This window comes from Hyaena hyaena, unplaced genomic scaffold, assembly GCF_003009895.1.
Source record: "Hyaena hyaena isolate Hyena2069 unplaced genomic scaffold, ASM300989v1 scaffold_133, whole genome shotgun sequence".
Classification (NCBI taxonomy): Eukaryota; Metazoa; Chordata; class Mammalia; order Carnivora; family Hyaenidae; genus Hyaena; species Hyaena hyaena.
In genome coordinates this window covers 2,865,942-2,886,841 of record NW_024080765.1, presented here as the reverse complement: position 1 = coordinate 2,886,841, position 20,900 = coordinate 2,865,942, and the positions used below count along the sequence as shown (strand labels likewise).

The window sequence follows — 20,900 nt, the reverse complement described above, 5'->3', positions numbered from 1 at the left end:
TAATTTTGCTTCTTTCTGATGCAATAGCACAGAAACCTATAACACAGAAACTATTCTTGAAGAACAACATGGAAAGAAGTGAAAAAAACTTTCCAAATTATTTCTTAGGCCATCCCTTAAAATATCACAATTCCCTAACCATCCATTCCATTTTCTTCTAGTCTTACCCTATTTAAACTCAGGAGGACAGCCAGGCTGGATGATATTTTGGGCATCTCACTATGAGAGTTAACTTAAAATGATTTAGGTGGTATTTAACCACTAGATAAGAGAATATTGTAATTGTGTTAAACATTTTTGAAAAATTTTAATTTTGTCTACTTTTTATTTTGGAGTCATTAATCCATCCAATGAATGGATTTTTACAGTTACTTTCTGAAGAATGTTTGGTTTACATTTTCCACACTGATAAAATCATATTTCTTTGTAAGTGCATTAGATTGTTGGCAATTCACTTGAATTGCGTAGAACAACCAATCCCATATTGGGATTAATTACTTCTTGACTGCGGTTGTAGAAATGACAAATCAACTCACATCTTTAAAAGTTTTGGTCTCTAGTGATTGAAGAAAAGATCATGAATTGGAATTAGAATAATGTATGGAGGCAAGATGGTAGTGAAAAGAACAGAAGCTTTAGGGTCAGAATTCCTGAGTCCTACTCCTAGTTGTACCTAATGCTCTCTATGATTTTGATAAGTTCATTTGTCATCCAAATCCTTTCTTCATAACCTGTAAAATGGAGATAATATTGGTGCTTACAGAATTGTTGTTGAAAGCTAAATGTAACTTTAACATAGTTAAAGTAGCTTAAAACGCAGGAAGTTTCATACAGCATTGTGGACCTGTAAGGGACCAGAAGAGAGCTTCTTACTGGCCTACTAAATACAAGATAGTCAAGAATCCAAACCTGCTCGTAAAGCCTTACGCAATATAGCTGAATGCAGTGATGTGGTAGAGGCGGTGGACTCAAGGTCACTTGACGGGGGGGGGGGGGGGGGGGGGGGGGGGGGGGGGGGAGTCTCATTTTGACTCAGCTGCTAAGTGATTGTAACATGTTACAGCGTTTAGCTAACCTCGCTGTTCTTCAGTTCCTTGTCCCTAGCAAAGATCGCTTACTTTCAAGGATTGTGCAAAGAGTTGCTTAGATATTGATTTATAGTTCTTTTTTAATGTTTAGTTGTTTTTGAGAGAGGGAGAAAGAGTGCGAGCTGGGGGAGGGGATACAGAGGATCCTAAGGGGACTCTGTGCCAACAGCAGAAAGCCTGATGCAGGGCTTGAACTCATGACCTGTGAGATCATGACCTGAGCCAAATGCTTAACCTACTGAGCCACCCAGATGACCCTTATAAAACTGTTTTATTTTTTTAAAGTTTATTTTTATTTATTATGAGAGAGAAAGAGCAAGCAGGAGAGAGGCAGAGAGAGAGGGAGACAGAATCCCAAGCAGGCTCTGCACCACCAGCGCAGAGCCCAATGTCGGGCTCAGTCCCACGAACTGTGAGATCATGACCTGAGCCTAAGTCCAGATCGGACGCTTAACCAACTGAGCCATCCAGGCACCCCTAGATACTGGTTTTAATGTGCACTGTAGAATGTTATATTCTGTAAGTATAATATCTGTCCGTTATATTTTTAATGTTTAGAAGTACAAAAGCTTTAATTTATTATCAGAAAGAAATAGGTAATGAAGTAATGTGTAATAGGTAATGAAGCATTCACAAGTGGCCAGAGAGTGGCACAAGTTGGTTTGTTACATTTTCCCTTGAGCTGCCTATCTGATGTGGTCTCTCTGATCTTCTCTTCCTTCTCAGTTTCTATTCTTCCTTCCTTCCGGGGTCCCAGCTTGTTGTGACTTTGGCTTCTGACTTGTGCTTTATTGAGGCTGAGATGCAGATGCGTTGGGTTGAGACTTCAAGTCTTTCAAGTTGTGATGGAGAAAGGTGATCTTCCCGTTCCAGTTCCCAGGTGAAACGTCTAAAGATTTTTCCTCTATTGGTACTGTCCTCCCCTAAAAGCCTGGATTCAATGCATTTCAACGCGAACACCATATTCTCTTTCTTACTGGTTAACTGCTGGTAAGTAGCAACGGTTGATCTTTCAACAACTATACGCTTTCCTGCTTTTCTGCCTTTTCTGATAAGGGGACTGGGCTATGCGATCCTTTTAGCTTCTAGAAGGATGTGATTTAGGTTGGAGTGCTCCATAGTGTCAGTGAAGCACCTAGTGATAGACTTTGTTGTGCCTTTTTATAGGTGAGAAAGTGAAGGTGTGGAGGAGTTGGGTCTAAAGCTCTGAGTTCAGTGTTTTCAGCCACTACATGGATTTTCCCTTCATTTAAGGGAAAGAGTACTTTGTAGAAATTTATATGTGGACGTCACTGTCAGCATATTGTTAGCTTTAATGAGTGGTTTGGGTAGAGGGTGTGTTTAGAACAGGAGGTTTGTGAGGTTTCCAGATCTTTTCTGTGTGATGTATGGGCGCGAGTGCAGGTACGGAGCTCCTTACTTCTCCGCCATCTTGCCCTCCCTCTAGAACAGGAGGTTTGGATAGTGTGTGGCTCCAGCGTCTGCACCCATGAAGTGTGAAGGCAGTGACTGCGGGGACTGTCTGCAATCTTGTGCACTGGCCGACATGTTTGATCTGAATGTATCACGTTTTTTGTTGTTGTTACTGTTCCCCATGTTGCCCTTTGTGTTAAAGATACTTTTCCTACTAGTTGGGGCTCCAAGTCAGACTTGCAGTGGTTTTCATAATCAAAATACTACTTTCGTATTAAGAAATTTAATTTCCTGTTGATTATTTTCCCAGATTAATTTAATGTTTTTTAAAACTTTTCTGTTAATGTTTATTTTTGAGAGGGGGGAGGGGCAGAGAGAGAGGGAGAAAGGATCCGAAGCAGGCTCCAGGCTCTGAGCTGTCAGCACAGAGCCCGACGCGGGGCTCGAACCCACAGACTGTGAGATCATGACCCGAGCCAATGTGCGGTGCTTAATGACCTGAGCCACCAGGTGCCCCCTCTCCCAAATTAATTTAATTTTTAACCTTTCTTTCCACCTGATCAGTAATCAAATTCTAAGAATTCAGATTTCTAAGGATCTTTGGAGTCAGTCCATTCCCTCTTTGTCCTTAATTGAGGTTCTCTCTCTTTGGCTCTCTCCTGTGGACTATTGCTAAATGTTTCTGATGGGTCTCCTAGCCCCACACCAAGTATCTTATAAAAAGTCACATTTGTGTAAAAAGTACTTTTATACACCTTTTCTTATTTAATTCCCATCCCTTGTGATGAAGTAGATTTTATCATTACCTGCCTTTGACAATTGGGTAAAAATTAGAAAGGCCAAGAACTTTCCAGAGTAATGGTGGAAGAATTCATATTTTAGAAAATAGGTCACTAAAAAAATGCATGTGCCCCAAGGTAGAAACAAAATTTTCTGTAGATTACCTTAGTGTAATGAATGACTCAGTATGAAATAAATGTATGATATACAGACACAGATACATTTAAGGATAATTTTTTATTTTGGAAATGAAGCCAACTACTTAAAAAACAGTTTTAACATTTTTGTTGTTTTATGAAGTAATTAGATTGAGTAATATAACTAAGGGGAAAAATGCTTGGTGACATTCAAATTCATGCCACTTTAGTGAACATCTTCCAGAGTTGATTTATAGTTTCTTATGTACTTTTTAAAAAACCAAACAAGGTTTTAAATAATAATTTAGAAAATCACATGATTTTTCTTTCTTCCTCTCTCCCTTGTTTCCTTTAAAAAATTTATTTGGTAACCTCTGAAATTTGTGGGGATATGGAGAAATAAATGAAAATATCACATAGTCTTAAATCATGTATGGGAGAAAATCTTTTTAAAATTCTTAACTTAGGACACTGTGATGTAAAGGAAACAGAATAACCTTTTAGATTTTTATTCCCCTTGCTAGATTGCATTGTTTTCTTTAAAATTTTTAATGTTTTTTTTTTTTTTTTTTAATATCAGAGTGAGAGAGACAGCATGAGCAGGGGAGGGTCAGAGAGAGAGGGAGACACAGAATCTGAAACAGCCTCCAGACTCTGAGCTAGCTGTCAGCACAGAGCCCAACGTGGGGCTCAAACCCATGAACTGTGTAATCATGACCTGAGGTGAAGTCAGATGCCCAACTGACTGAGCCATCCAGGCACCCCTAGATTGCATTGTTAAAAAGAAACAAAAAACACTAAAACATTTCTACCATTAAAAATTGTCATATTTTTTTTAAAGAAATAATTCAGGTTTTACTTTTCAACCTTTTAATTTTGAAGCAGTTTTATACTTACAGAAAAGTTGCAAAAATAGTACAGAGAGTTCCTTCACCCTTCACCAGTACCCTTACCTATACTGTATAATCTTCAGCCCATACCCTTTGTCATTTGTAATGTTTTTACAAAACCATAGCATGATGATCAAAAACTAGGAAGTTAACATTGGTGCAGTAGTATTATCTAAACTAAACTCCACTATAGTCACATTTCATTAGCTATTTTTTTAAACTAATGTTCAAGTTTTACTTTTGAAATACATAAATGAATGGGGATGCGAGAGCTTATGAAAACAACACTGTTATCAGTGAAGATGCAAAAATACATGAATCATTGTAGAAAGTGAATATTGGGAAGACAATATTTCTAGTATCCACTTTGTCCTCCTGGTATAACTGTATGTCATGTGTCTTAGTTCTTAAGTAGAGCCTTTGTTAATGAGAAGTATACCTGTTTTAGTTTCATAGGAAAATCATCACAAATTGTTCTTACAAAAGTGTAATATTAATTTATTAAAAGAGCTAATTATATCTAAAGCAGTTTCTAAGTGACCCTGAAAAAATTATTCTATTAGCAATTTTTAGAATTAAAATTTAGTAAAATACAAACATTACTTAACTTCTAAAAGTCTACATATCTGTTTAGATCCACTTCTTCCAATAAATGATGATGGAATTCTAGTGCATATTGCTTAACAAGATCAGGTAATTACTCATTTTTCCTCAAATGTGTTTTGGCTAAGTGTTCTGCATGGTAAATTCCCAGATCTATTAAAAATATTTTTTTAGAGGCGCCTGGGTGGCTCAGTCGGTTGAGCATCTGACTTTGGCTCAGGTCAGGATCTCGAGGTTGATTAGTTGGAGCCCTGTGTTGGGCTCTGGCTAACGGCTCAGAGCCTAGAGGCTGCTTTGGATTCTATAACTTCCTCTCGCTGCCCCTTCCCTGTTCACGCTGTGTCTATCTCTCTCAAAAATAAATTTTTAAAAAATGTTTATTTATTTTTGAGAGAGAGAGCGAGCGAGTGAGCACGAGTGGGGGAGGGGCAGAGAGAGAGAGAGAGAGAGAGGGAGGGAGACACAGAATCCAAAGCAGGTTCCAAGCTCCCTGCTAGCAGCACAGAGCCCAAGGTTGAGTTCGAACCTGAGCCAAAGTTGGACACTTAACCGACTGAGTCACCCATGTGCCCCTAAACTCCTATATCTATTGATATGCAGATAGCACATGGAGGAGAGACACATTGTTTTGCATTGTCATGTGAGTAGGGCTGGAGCCCTGAATGTGGAAGGGGAGTTCCATACTTTGTATGTACGCAGTCACTGCTCTGCTTCTGTTGGTTTGCACCTGAGAATATTTAGTCATTTCACAGCCACAGTGTGTTTCCCTATGAGATTGGCTGCGCACTAATGGTATTTTATTGGCACTTCCTTGTTTCTCTGGCATGCTGACAATTCTTCAGTGACAGGAATGATTAGAGGGATTTCCAAAGTATGAGCATAGCCACCTCTGAATTATACTCGAAGATAAGTGGTACATCCTTAGTTATTGCTGCCAAACAGCTTTGAATGAAATGTAACCTCTAGAGTTTCCACTAACTACATGTTCTTTAGCAGGCCTTTGAAAAGACTTTTTAAAAACTTTATTTCTAATGATTTGTATTTTTTATGTTTTGTTTGATTATCAGCATGATAATGGTATAAAAAGTGAAACAGCTTTATGGATACATAATTCATATACCATATGATTCACTCATTTAAGGTGTACAGCCAAAAATGAGCAAATCAGAGAACTCTAGATGCTGGCGAGGATGTGGAGAAACGGGCACCCTCCTACACTGTTGGTGGGTATGTAAATTGGTACAGCCCCTCTGGAAAACAGTGTGGAGGTTCCTCAGGAAACTAACAATAGAACTCCCCTATGACTCAGCAATAGCACTGCTAGGAATTTACCCAAGGGATACAGAAATGCTGAGGCATAGGAGCACATGTACCCCAATGTTCATAGCAGCACTCTCCACAATAGCTAAAACATGGAAAGAGCCTAAGTGTCCATCAACAGATGAATGGATCAAGAAGATGTGGTTTATCTATACCATGGAATACTACATGGCAATGAGAAAGAATGAAATCTGGCCTTGTGTAGCAACATGGATGGACCTTGAGGGTGTTATGCTGAGCGAAATAAGTCAGGCAGAGAAGGACAAATATCATATGTTTGCACGTATAGGAGGATTAGGAGGAACTTGACGGAGGAACAAGGGGGAGAAGAAGGGCGGAAATGGTGGTGGAAAGGGAGAGAGGCAAACCATGAGAGACTCTTGAATGCTGACAAAAACTGAGGACTGATGGATGTGGGGGGGAGGGGGGATGGGCATGGAGGAGGGCACTTTGGGGATGAGCACTGAGTGTTATGTGGAAACTAATTTGACAATAAACTATTTGTAAAAAAAAAAATAAGGTGTACAGCCAATGATTTTTATATTCACAGTGGTTTTTATATTCACAGAATTGTGCAGCCTTCACCACAATAATTTAAAACATTTTCATCTAAGGATGCCTGGGTGGATCAGTTGACTAAGTGTTCAACTTCAGCTCAGGTCACGATCTTGTGGTTCGTGGATTCGAGCCCTGCGTCGGGCTCTGTGCTGACAGATCAGAGTCTGGAGCCTGCTTTAGATTGTGTGTCTGCCTCTCTCTCTGCGCCTCACCAACTCACACTCTGTCTCTCTCTATCTCAAAAAGAAATAAACATTAAAAAAATGTTTTTAATGGGTGCCTGGGTGGCTCAGTCTGTTGAGCGTCCGACTTCGGCTCAGATCATGATCTCACAGTTTATGAGTTTGAGCCCCACGTCAGCCTCTGTGCTGACAGCTCAGAGCCTGGAGCCTGCTTCATGTTCTGTGTCTCCCCCTCTCTCTGCCCCTCCCATGATCATGCTCTGTCTCTCTTTGTCTCTCAATGGCAAATAAAAGTTAAAAAAAAATAAATAAAAAAGTTTTTAAAACATTTTTATCTTTCCAAAAAGAACCCTCAAACTCATTAGCAGCACTTCCTATTCTATTTCCTCTCAGCCCCTGGCTCTATTTTTTGTCTCTATGGATTTGCCTGTTCTGGACATTTCACAATAGTATCATATAATATGTGGCCTTTTGGGACTGGCTTCTGTCACTTAGCATAAAGTCTTAGCATGTAATAGTACTTCATTTCTTTTTATTGCCTAACATATCCCATTGTGTGGCCATCCCACAATTTATTTACTTATTGGTTGATGGACATTTGGGTTACTTCTACTCTTAGGCCAAGATGAATAATGCTGCTATGAATTGTACATTAACTTTTTTGTGAAGACCTATATTTCCATTCTTTTGGGTGTATATTGCTGGAAGTCGAATTACTGGGTCATATGGTAGCTTTATGTTTAACTCTTTAAGGAGTTGCGAGACTGTTTTCCACAGTGAGCACACCATGTATAATCCTGTCAGTGCTGTATAAGAGTTTTGATTTTTCCACATCCTTGCTAACACTTGCTATTATCTCTTTTTCAAGACAGCCATTCTAGTTAGTGTAATGTGGCATCTCATTGTGGTTTTCATTTACATTTCCCGTTGAGCATCTTTTCATGTGCTTATTGACTATTTGTACATTTTTTTTGAAATTGTGTAAACACTCTGCTCCTTTGAAACTTGGGTTGTCTTTCTGTTGTTGGGTTGTAAGCTCATTGTGGTTTTCATTTGCATTTCCCTGATGGCTAGTGATGTTGAGCATCTTTTTTTCAAGTACTTAATGGCCACTTGTGTATCTTCTTTGGAGAAAAATCTATTCAGATCCTTTGCCCATTTAAAAAGTTGGTTATTTGCCTTATTATTGAGTTTCTTTATAAATCCTGCTTATAAGTTCCTTATCAGATATGTGACTTGAAAAAACTTTGTCCCATTCTTTAGGCTGTCTATTCATTTTCTTTATGGTTTCCTTTGAAACACACATTTTTAATTTTAATGATCTTTCATTTATCTATTTTTATCTTTTGTTGCTATTGGTGTCATAACTAAGAGATCATAGCCAAATTTAAGATGATGAGAGTTTATGGCTATATTTTCTTCTGTTGTATAGTTTTAGCTCTTATGTTTAGATCTATGATCCATTCAGAGTTGAGTTTTTTTTTTTTTTAATGTGGTGTAAGGAGGGGTGCTAACTTCATTCTTTTGCTCTACCATTTTTTGAAAAGACTATTCTTTCCCCCATTGAATTATCTTGGTTTGGAGGGCACTTGTGATGGGCACTGAGTGTTGTGTGTTAAGTGATGAATCACTGAATTCTACTCCTGAAACCAATATTGCACTGTATGTAAACTAAGTATAATTAAAAAAAAAATGAATGGGAAGTAAATCTGAGAACTTCCATTGCCTGTACATCTCTCTTGTTCTAATACCATGCTGCTTTATTGACAGTAGCATTGCAGGAAGTTTTGAAAATTGAGAAGTCTGAGTCTTCCGCTTTTAGTCTTTTTCTAGGTTGTTTTGGCTATTGTCCTTGGTATTTTCATATGGATTTTAAGATTATATATGATTTCTACAGAAAAAGGCATCCAGGATTTTGGTAGGTGAAATTGCATTGACTCTGTAGATCCATTTGGGGAGTATTGCCATATTAACAATATAAAGTCTTCTGATTCATGACAGTGGGATATCTTTCCATTTATTTAGGTCTTCTTTAATTTCTCTCTTTTCAGAATATAAATTGTTACATTTATTCCTAAGTATTTTACTCCTATTGATGGTATTGTAAGTGGAATTGTTTTTTTAATATCATTTTTGTTTGTTGTTACTGTGTAGAAATAAAATAGATTTTTATATATTGCCTGTATTTTGCAAACTTGCTGAATTCATTTATTCTAAGAATTTTTTAGTGGATTCCTAAAGATTTTCTGTACATACGATTATGTCATCTGCAAATATAGTTTTACCCCTTTCTTTCCAGTCTAGATTCTTTTGATTTCTTTTTCCCTCTTAATTGCACTGGCTACAAGCGAGAGTACAACGTTGAAGTGATGAGAGCAGGCATCCTTCTCTTACTCCTGATATTAGAAGGAAAGCATTCAGTTTTTCACATTTACCTATGCTGTGACCTGTGTTTTTTTCACATAGGTCCTTTATGAGATTGAAGAAGTTCACTTCTCTTCTTAGTGTTGAATATTTCATCATGAAGGGTGTTGAATTTTATCAGTGCTTTATCTTCCCTTGTTGAGATGATCATTTTGCATTTGTCCTTTATTTTAATGATTTGGTCTATTATATTGATTGATTTTCAAATCTTAAGTCAAACTTGTTCCTGAGAAGATTGATCCCAATTGTTAATGGTGTAAGATCCTTTTGTATATTGCCAGATTCAATTTGCTAGTATTCAGCTGAAAAATTTTTTGTGTACATATTCATAAGAGGTGTTGGTCTACATAGTTTTATTTTCTTTTGATGTCTTTGTGTGGGTTGACCTCAGTATATTACTAGCCTTATAAAATAAGTTGAGAAGTGTTCTCTTTCAGTTTTTGGAGGCATTTATGAAGAATTAATATTAATTCTTCTTTAAATGCTTGGTAGACAATTCTTCTTTAAATGCTTAAATTGCTACACTGTTATTTTGAAATAGTTCTTTTAAAATATAGGTATGTACAGCTATAAAATGCTCTCAAATACTGCTTTAGCTGAATCTTGTAAATTTTGGTATGTTTATCTTTATTTTATTCATCTTGAAGTATTTCCTTTTTTTTTTTAAGTTTTTTATTTTAGTATGGTTGACCTATAATGTTACATTATTTTCAGGTGTACAAGATAGTCATTCCACATGTTTATATGTTATGCTATTCTTACTACAGATGTAGCCACCATCTGTTACCATACAACATTGTTCTGATACCATTGACTATATTCTTTATGCTGTGCCTTTTATTCCCATGACTTATTTATTCTGTAATTGGAAACCACCTCTCTTCACCCATTTTTCCCATCTCCCACCTTCCATCCCCCTGGCATCCATCAGTTTGCTATCTGTATTTATAAGTTTGTTTCTGCTTTTTGTTTGTTAATTCATTTGTTTTTTAGATTCTACATATAAGTGAAATCATATGGTATTTGTCTTTCTCTGTCTGACTTATTTCACTTAGTATAATACCCTCTAGGTCCATCTAGGGTGTCTCAAATGGCACTATCTCATCTTTTTTTTTGTTTTTAATGATTATGTAATATTTCAGTGTGTGTGTGTGTGTGTGTGTGTGTGTGTGTTTATGTATATGTACATGTATACCACATCTTCCTTATCCATTTGCCTCTTGATGGACATGTAGGTTGCTTCCATATCTTGCTATTATAAGTAAGGCTGCAACAAACATAGAGGTCTATACATCTTTTTGAATTAGTGTGTTTTTTTTTGGGGGGGGGTGAATAGCCAGTAGTGGAATTATTGGATCCTATGGTATTTCTATTTTCAGTTTTTTGAGGAACCCTTATACTATTTCCATAGTATGTAGTATACCAATTTACATTCCCACCAACAGAGCACAAAAATTTCTTTTTTTCCAGGTTTTTGTTAATACTTGTTTCTTTTTAATTTTAGCCATCCTGATAGGTGTAAGGTGATATCTCATTGTGGTTTTAATTTCTATTTTTCTGATGATTGGTGATGTGTCTGTTGGCCATTTGTATGTATTCTATGGAAAAATGCCTATTCAGGTTCTCTGCTTGTTTTTAATAAGATTGGTTTTTTTTGGTATTGAGTTGTGTAAATTCTTTACATATTTTGGATCTTAACCCTTTATTGCATATATCATTTGCAAATATCTTCTCCAATTCACTAGGTTGCCTTTTTGTTTTGTTGATGGTTTCTTTCACTGTGCAAATCCTTTTTATTCTGATGTAGTTCCAATAGTTTATTTTTGTTTTTGTTTCCCTTGCCTTAGGAGACATATATAGACAACTTTGCTATAGTTTGATATTAAGAGAAATGACTGCCTGTGTTCTCTTCTAGGTTTTTTATGGTTTTATGTCTCACATTTGGACCTTTTTTTTAAAAAAATTTTTTAATGTTTTATGTTTTTGAGAGAGAGCGAGAGCGAGCGAGTATGAGTGGGGGAGTGTCTGAGAGAGAGGGAGACATAGAATCTGAAGCAGGCTCCAGGTTATTAGCTGTCAGCGCAGAGCCCTAGGTGGGGCTTGAACTCACAAACAGCAAGATCATGACCTGAGCTGAAGTCTGACACTGAGCTGAAATCTGACCCTCACATTTAGGTCTTTAATCTATTTTGAGTTTATTTTTGTGTATGGTGTTAGAAAGTGGTTCAGTTTCATTCTTTTACATGTAGCTGTCTAGTTTTCCCAGCACCATTTATTGAAGAGACTGTCTTTTCCCCATTGGTATTCTTGCCTCTTTTGTAATAGATTAATTGACCAATAAGTGTGGGTTCATTTCTGGGCTCTCTGTCCTGTTATACTGATCTGTTTTTGTGCCAGTACCATACTGTTTTGATTGCTTCTACTTTGTAATATAACTTGAAGTCTGGAATTGTGATACTTACAGCTTTGTTTTTCTTTTTCAAAGTTGCTTTGGTTTTTTGGGGACATGTGTGGTTCCATACAAATTTTAGGATTGTTTGTTGTAGTTTTGTAAAAAAACAAAAACAAAAACAAAAAATGATGTTGGTATATTGTTAGGGATTTCATTGAATCTGTAGATTGCTTTGGGCAGTATGCACACTTTTAAGATTACTTAATCTAATCCATGAGCATGAACTATCTTTCATGTGCCATCTTCAATTTTTGTCATCAGTGTTTTATAGTTTTGAAAGTACAGGTCTTTCACCTCCTCCTTTAAGTTTATTCCTAGGTATTTTATTCTTTTTGGTATCTTGTAAATGGAGTTATTTTCTTAATTTCTCCTTCTACTATCTCATTATTAGTATATAGAATGCTACTGACGTTTGGGTATTAAGTTTGTATCCCGAAACTTTACTGAATTCATTTATTATTTCTAGTAGTTTTTGGTGGAGTCTCGGATTTTCTATGTGTAGTATCATGTCATCTGTAAATAGATATAATTTAACTTCTTTACCAATATGGATGTCTCTTATTCATCTTGAAGTATTTTCTAATTTCTTATGTGATTTTCTTTGCTACTCATTGGTATATTGGGATTATGTTGTTTACTGCCCACATATTTTTGAGTTTCCAAAATATGTCTCTGTTAATGATTCTAATTTTATTCAGTTGTTATTTGAGAACATATTTTGTGTGAACTCACTATAGCTTATCTTATTGCCTATGATATGATCTGTCCTTGATTATGTTCCATGTGCAGTTGAGAAGAATGCATTTTGTTGTTATTTCATGAAGTGTTTTATAGTCATTTAAATCTAGATATATTTGGCTGAGGTGTTGTTCAAATTGTTTCTTTCTTTTCTGATGTTCTTTCTAGTTGTTCTGTTCACTATTTGTATTTGAATATTGAAACCTCCTGCTGTTATATCTGAAGTGTCTGTTTCTCCCTTAAAATATGCCACATTTTGCTTTTTATATTTTGGCAGTTCTGTTTTGTGGTGCATATATGTTTATAATGGTTAGATTTTCCCAGTGCAATGACCCCATTTTCCTTATAAAACCTTTTTATTTTCTGTAGTGACATTTTTTTCATTTGTTTTACAATCTATTTTGTCTGATATTAGTATAGCCATTACAGCATTCTTATGGCTGTTGTTTGCAAGATATATTTTTCTCCATGCTTTCCTTTTTTTCCAGCCTATTTGTATCTTTGAATCTAAAGTGTGTTAGTAAGCTTGTTTCAGATAGTGTTTTACTAAAATTATCTGGCACAAATTCTCACTTTAAGAGTGATAATGTTGTTTCTGTGGATGAGTTCATGTTTATTTAATGTTCATACATTTAATACTATTATTCTGAATAATGTAATGATATTTTTAGAATATTAATCAGGTGAAGCTACCTCTTTCAGGAAGCTTATATATAAGGTAAAGGATTTATTATCTACTTTATTCCTATTGGTCTGAGAAGTATAGCCGATACAATATGTGCATATTATTTTATAGTGAGAAAATGAGTCTATAAACTTAAATTTGAACTTGCCTCTCATTTTTTAACATAATAAATAATTTTAAATCCCAGTGACAAATTTAACTTAAAATTTACTGATTTATTTTATTCTTTTTGGTACAGCTGTAAATGGAGTTATTTTCTTAATTTCTCTTTTGACTATTTTGTCATTAGTATATGGGATGCTAAAAAACTACATGCTTTTCCAATCATAATAGTTAGAAAACAGCCAGACATTTCCAATTTTCATTGCTGTATCTTTCTTGAAATTGTGTTGAAAGCAGAGAAAAAGAAGTTTATTCATTATATATTCTCATTTACTTACTTTTAACATTATTTAGTATTCTTATAAGATGATTGACAGTTCATGTATGGGTTGCAAAAAAGGAAAAACTAGCTTCTGCAAATGATTAAATAACAGCAGGAATTAATGAATAAGGAAGTGATTGAATGAATGCACCAACCTGATGAAATGTAGGTTTTTTTAGGTATTATGTGTGATGAAAGCTTAACAGAATTCAATGCAGTGCAAAATAGGTACTCTATGATATAACAATGACTGGCAATGGTAGTGTTAACTCATTTTTATCTGGTACTTATTGCTTGCTGGGCACAGTTCTAATATCTTTACGTATAGGTCAAGGATCGGATTGTCAAATCTGACTGACATCACTTGAAGATATTAATCAGTATTAAACTTTACTTGTAATTTGAAGAGTACAAGGAACTAAAAGGCACAGGAAAAGCAGACCGAGGCCTTGAACATTGAGAGAAGCCACCAGATCCTTTCTTCCCACAATAGACAAAATTCTGAGTCCCAGAGCAGGAGATACGGTATCTAATGAGGTGCACGGGTTACCTCATACAACAAGAAATGTTACATTTTATACTTTGATAATACATAGCTGCTGTCCCATCCCTTATAAGCCTATAGATTCTAGGCTTGTTTACCATTCTAAATAAGAATAATCTGTTAAAAGCCTTCTATGGATAAGTACTACTTTTTTTTCTTTTTTTTTAAAGCATATACTGTTAGTGTATTTGCCAGTAATTAGCATGCTTATAAGGAGAATAGCCCAGGTCTTCTGCCTTCTTTTTTCCTGGGAGAGCCTCTTACCCAACAGGAAAAAAAAATGTTCTTTTTCATTTCCAATAGATTAACTCATTTAAATTTGAATCTAATTATTTATTTTGTTAATATAAGCAGGTAAAATATATTAAGAAAGCACCTGGGTGGCTCAGTCAGTTAAACGTTTAAATTTGGCTCAGGGGATGATCTCACTGCTCCCAAGTTCAAGCCCCACGTCGGGCTCTGTGCTGACAACTCAGAGCCTGGAACCTGTTTCAAATTCTGTGTCTCCCCCTCTCTCTGCCCCTCACACACTCATGCTCTGTCTCTCTCTCAAAAATAAACAATCATTAATTTTTTTTTTTTTTAAGAAAGAAGGAACTTCAGACATGTTTATAAAATATCTTGTCCTATTTGGTTTGGTTTAGTTTGGTTGGTAGAGATGGAGTGAGACATACAGTAAATATATATTCTCACCACCAACAGATATCCACAGTAGCAGCTTGTTGACAGATCTCTTGTGTGTGTGCATGCATGTGTCGTATATAGTTCTTTCTTCTGTTTGATCTTAGACTATTTGAGAAATCATCTGATGGTTTCAATTTTCAATTTTCTCTGTTTTTCTCACCCCAACCCCTATATCAGGATGGAGATCCAGTCCGTCCAGGAGTGGCCATGACTGATCTTGCTACGGGCCTGTATGCATATGGAGCCATCATGGCTGGATTGATACAAAGATATAAAACCGGGAAAGGACTGTTCATTGATTGTAACCTACTGTCATCTCAGGTACCAATCCAAAGAGCATTCTAGATTGTGCTGTAAAGACATGTATCTACCTGGGTTATACTCTTTCATATCACATTTTATGGTCACATGTGCAAAAATAAAAAAAAACAGAAATAAACTCACAAACAACAACAGCAAAAACTATTTTGTTTTGATAGACTTAATTATTGCCATATTAAAATAAGTGGGCCATGAAGATTTTGTTGTTTATAGGCATTGCTGTTGAATAGAAGTTTAAAGACTGAGCATTAGAATGAGTCTATTGCTACTTGTGAGACAAGAGTACATTTGGTTCTATTTTATTGTCACATGAGCTCTGTAACTTCTTTTGACCAGAGTTTCTTCACTTTTTTTGTACTGTGGACCCTTTATGTACTCTGGTGAAGTCCATGGACCTTTTCTCAGAATTATATTTTTAAATGCATAAAATGATATACTTAGGATTGCAAGGGAAGCCCATTATATTGAAATATAGTTATTTCAATGTAAAAACCAATTTTGTGTTATAATAACATAACATTTTTTACTAACACATTAAACCATAAGACCTATTATTTGGCCTAGTAACTACTGCAATTTTGACAGAATGGTGAACATAAATGAAGTTTTAAGATATCTGCAATACCTATAATATGATATGAAAACACATATAATATTTATTGCTGATCAAACCATAGGTACTACTAATCTCTTGTGGTTTTTTGCTTACACTCATAATTGAAGAAAATGCTAAATTTTATCTAGGAGTTGGATGGAAAAAAATTGTAATTTTTGCTGATCAAGTTAATTAGTTGCCAGAATTCTTTTCCTGGACTCCAGAGTAAGAACCTCTGGTTTAGGCAGTTATCAGTTATTTTATGCTAAATACTAAACTGGTAGAATAAAAGACTTAACTAACTCTCACATTGACATTTTGCCTGCTTTTTATTGAAGCCAGTCCAGGTGCTGTGCCATAGGTGGAAGTTGATTCAGAACAGATAATTTTCCGGGAATGAAAAAAGAAAAGAAAGTAGTTTAATTTGTGCAAGGAGATATTTTAGTATGAGAAAAATTACTTTATAGATGGAGATCTCAGTTAGGAATTTCAGATTTAAATGGCATACATGGGAGACTAATAAGGTTGGAAAACTACTTTGAAGATTTTTTTCCTCTTACACAAAATTGAGGAATTATCTGGAGGTAAGAAAAATATCAAAATGGTTGCAGATGAAACACTATGTCTGGAGTTTCAACATTAGCTTTTGAGTCAGTGAGCATTTTAATGGTTATATAAGAGGGTAAAATAATTCTCTCCAAATGAATAAATGGTCTTCTGAATAGAAAAACACTGATGTTAGTTGTGGGAAGAAACTGAAAGCCTTTTCTTCCCTCCTGTAATTTTATAGCTGTAGGGAAGATGTAGGTTAAGTGACTTGCTACGAGTTACGCATTCAATAAGTATGGAAGCCATGAAGGTTTCATGGGTGTTTGATCTGTGCGATCGTAGAGGGTCCTAGGCTTAGTTTAAATGCTCTGTTCTCACTGCCTTGAAATTGTTAATTACTTTTGGATGAGAAGCCCTACATTTTTTTTTTCACTTTGCACCAGTATTTGCAAATTATGGAGGTGGTCCAGGAGTTGGATCTCTACTTGTCTCCTGATCTGTATTTAGATTGAGTTACTTATATGTCAGTGATTAATTATTTAGCTTTGGGAGAAATTCTCCTGTAGTGTATTATAGAGTTTAATTCTCTTCCATCACCTAACGCAGTGATTCACAATTTGGAGGTGTGTGGGTCCGTGGGGATGGGAGTGGGGGGGTGGTATCACTGGTAGGGCTGTTTCGAAGTGAGGGTACCATAAGTCCAAGCTCATGCATGCGTACACACATACAGTGATTCCAGTCATTTTGGATATGTGTCTGTGTTTGTTGTTCATGCTGTCCCCTGAGACCATAAGTTCCATTAATGCAGGAATAATGTTTGTTCCTGCTTACAGTGGTATCCTCAAAGCCCAGCAGATTATTTGTCAAATAGCAGGCTCTCCCAATCCTTTGAGATCAATTGGAGACTCACTGTTATCAGTAGTTATGTTACACAGCCTTTAGGTTTGCTACGAAAGATTAGAAAAAGGTAGAAAGCCATTGAGCTAGAATAAGTACTTGATAAACAACCTATGATGAGATGATGTACTTTTAGCAAACTTGGTAGCAGTGATTTAGCCTACTAGTCAAAGTTTGCTACAATTGTGTATTTAAGACTCATTAACTATCCTTTTAGAAACTGAGGTAAAATTGGGGCACCTGAGTGGCTCAGTCGCTTAAACGTCCAACTTCAGCTCAGGTCATGCTCTTGCCATTTGTGGGTTCGAGACCTTGCGTCAGGCTGTGTGCTGACAGCTCAGAGCCTGGAGCCTGCTTTGGATTCTGTGTCTTCCTCTTTTGCTGCCCCTCCTCCACTCACACTCTGTCTCTGTCTCTTTGTCTCTCAAAAATAAACATAAAAAAACCCCTGATATTTAATATTGTATTAATTTCAGGTGTACAACATAATGATTTGATATTTGTGTATATTGCAAAATCATCATCATATCTGGTTAACATCCATCAATTTTGTTTTCTCAAGGTGAGAACTTTTCGCATCTACTCTCTTAGTGGTTTTCAAATATGTGGTACAGTATTACTAGCTATAGTCACCATGTTGTACATTACTTCCCTATGACTTATTTATTTTATAACTGGAAATTTATACCTTTTGACCCCCTTCATCTGTTTTATCCACCGTCTACCTCTCGTAACTAGCAATCTGTTCTCTGTATTATGACCTCAGTATTTTTTTTTAAAGTAAAAAAATAATGTCTTCTAGATTCTAAATATAAGTGAGATTATATTGTATTTGTTTTTCTCTCTGTCTGGCTTATTTTACTTAATGTCCTCAAGGTCCATCTATGTTGTTGCAAATGACAGGATTTCCTTCTTCTCTTTCCTTTTTTTTTTTTTGATGGCTGAATAACATTCTATTGTGTGTATATCTGTATCACATTATTTTTATCCATTCATCCACCGATGAACACTTAGATTGTTTACATATCTTGGCTGTTGTCCTTACCTTTTAACCGTAAAAATCGATTAAGTCTAATTTTAGAGCTGTGGACTTTCACATCTACTATTTTATTATTATTTTATTATTTTTATTACTTTTATTTTATTTTACTTTATTTTATTTTGAGAGAGAGAGAAAGTATGAGTGGGGGAGAGGGGCAGGGAGAGAGAGAGAGAGAGAGAGAGAGAGAGAGAGAGAGANTTGCTATTTTACGTACAAGGAAACTGAAGTGGAAGAGGTTGATCTACTTGACCAAAGAGTCACAGCAAGAATTCTGGTTTCTGATATCTTTACTGCCTCTCTTTCCATAGGGCAAGCAGAGGAGAGAGGCACAGAGAGAGGGGGAGAGAGAGAGAGAGAGAGAGAGAGAGAGAGAGAGAGAGAGACTCTTAAGCAGGCTCCATACTCAGTATGGAGCCTGATGTGGAGCTCGATCCCACAACCCTGGAATCATGACCCCAGTCAAAACCTAGAGTCAGATGCTCAACCGACTGAACCACCCAGGCACTCCACAGCTACTATTTTATATGGTCTTTGTAATAATCACCTGAGGTAAGTAGGGCAGGAATTTTTATTGCTATTTTACGTACAAGGAAACTGAAGTGGAAGAGGTTGATCTACTTGACCAAAGAGTCACAGCAAGAATTCTGGTTTCTGATATCTTTACTGCTTCTCTTTTCCCGACTTCATAAAGGCCAAAGCTTTGGCACCGAGGAACAGACAAGCTCCAGCTTTCCTGTGCTGAGGCTCCAGAGGAGAAGGCAAGTTGAGTAAGAGGCAGAGGAAGCAAACGAGCACTCGGTGACAAGGGGACCCAAGAAGGACTGGTTCCCCCTGCCCCCCACCCTGCACTTTCAGAATAAGAATAAGATAGTGCAACGAGGGGGCCCCTCTGGATCATTATCTAATTGTGTTTAGATCCAGCGAGTGAAAACTATCATGGGATTTAACCCGATGGATCAGTGTTTCTGTTGAAATATGAGAATTTTGAGGAAAACAGCATCTGGAGTCATGGACAACTGGAATTTTTATGCGCACTGGCCAACTGAGGGCTCACTGAGTTCCAGGCTCTGTGGTCACTAGGTTGGGATGTGAAGTGACACCTCAGTTCAAGGTTTAGTAGAAGAGGCAGCCGTGTCAGAAAGGGGAGTCGGAGATGCAGTCCTCTAACAGGGCCTCGGAGCATGGTTGGGCCAAGATGGTTAAGGGCTTGTGTGTCACACTTAGGAATATGGATTTTAACCTCTCAAGTCCTATGTTCCTTTATCTACAAAATCTGTTGGTGATGGTCTTTTCAACCAAAGACTGTGTCTCCTGGGTACATGATATAGTTGCCATGTGCTGAATAGCCCCTGGGCTGTGGACAACATTCGAGTTTCAGAGGGCAGTGGTACAGATACTAATTTTTGTGGAAGCCTGTCCAGGCTGCCATGCAAGAAGTGAGAAGAACATTTTCATTCTCTTAACCCACTGCAGCCCAAGCTCTGTTTTTCTCTTTTTGCCTCTGCCCTATTTCTTGTTGCCGACTTCTCCTTTTCTTCCCTGCCTTTGCGCATTTCTTTTCTCTGTCTTTTTTTTCACTTGTCTTTCTTTACTTTCCTGTTTTCACTCCTATTCTGTGCTGGCACTGCTTTACTCTGTCCCCTTTTCTCCATCTTTCATGATGTGGAGCTATAGTTGAAGTGGTTCTGGTCCCAGGTCTTAGATTTTTATACTGTGCCATTAAAGAAACATAGAATCGTTTAGCAGTTTCCATGGAAGAGAAAGTAAAACCTTTTTCCTAGAAGTCCCAGAAAATAAGACCATATATTTCACTGGGCTAAGTGACCATTCCTGAACTAGTTAATGAAGACTAAAAAAATATGCTACTTGGCTTAAGCTGTTCTAGGTACTAGGGACGGTATTAACTCCACCTAAACCATATGGCTGTAACTGGGGTGATGTGATTCACCTAAAGTGTCGTGTGGTTATTTTTTGGCCAGAGGAAGGGGAAATAGATGTTGGCAGGGGTGGGGGGCGGTGGTGTCCAGTCAACATTCTACTAAAATAACTGGGTTGTCTTGAGAATCTACTGCTCTAAAGGATGTGAAAAATTCTTCATAAAAGTATTCTGATGACTAGCATTAATTTTATTAGGTTATTGAAAATATGTTTTGCAGTGTTAAAAATGGACTGAGATAAAAAAAACTGGTTACTGACATAATTATTTTATTATCATAATTATTATAACTTTTCATAATTGAGAAATCTTGACTAACTTAGTCTTTCTTTAAAAAAATTTTTTAAAAAATGTTTATTTTTGAGAGAGGGAGAGAGACAGAGGGCAAACGGAGGAGGGTCAGAGAGGGAGACACAGAATCCGAAGCAGGCTCCAGGCTCTGAGCTGTCAGCACAGAGCCCGACGTGGAACTTGAACTCATGAACCCTAACATCATGACCTGAGCTGAAGTAGGATGCTTAACTGACTGAACCACCCAGCCACCCCACTTTACTTAGTCTTTCAGTTTAAGATAACATTTATAGATTCTAGATCCAAAAGCCCAACCCAACTACAAAATGATTAAAATCTGCTGCATG

General features: G+C 36.7%; 1 protein-coding gene across 1 annotated transcript in view; it reads left to right on the top strand.

The window, feature by feature from the left end:
- SUGCT (succinyl-CoA:glutarate-CoA transferase) overlaps positions 1–20,900 on the top strand; it is a 737,889-nt gene that overhangs the window by 109,194 nt on the left and 607,795 nt on the right. The window contains exon 8 of the mRNA XM_039237988.1: positions 15,100–15,243. Coding sequence (XP_039093919.1) covers positions 15,100–15,243 — 144 coding nt within the window. The remainder of the gene's footprint in view (positions 1–15,099; positions 15,244–20,900) is intronic.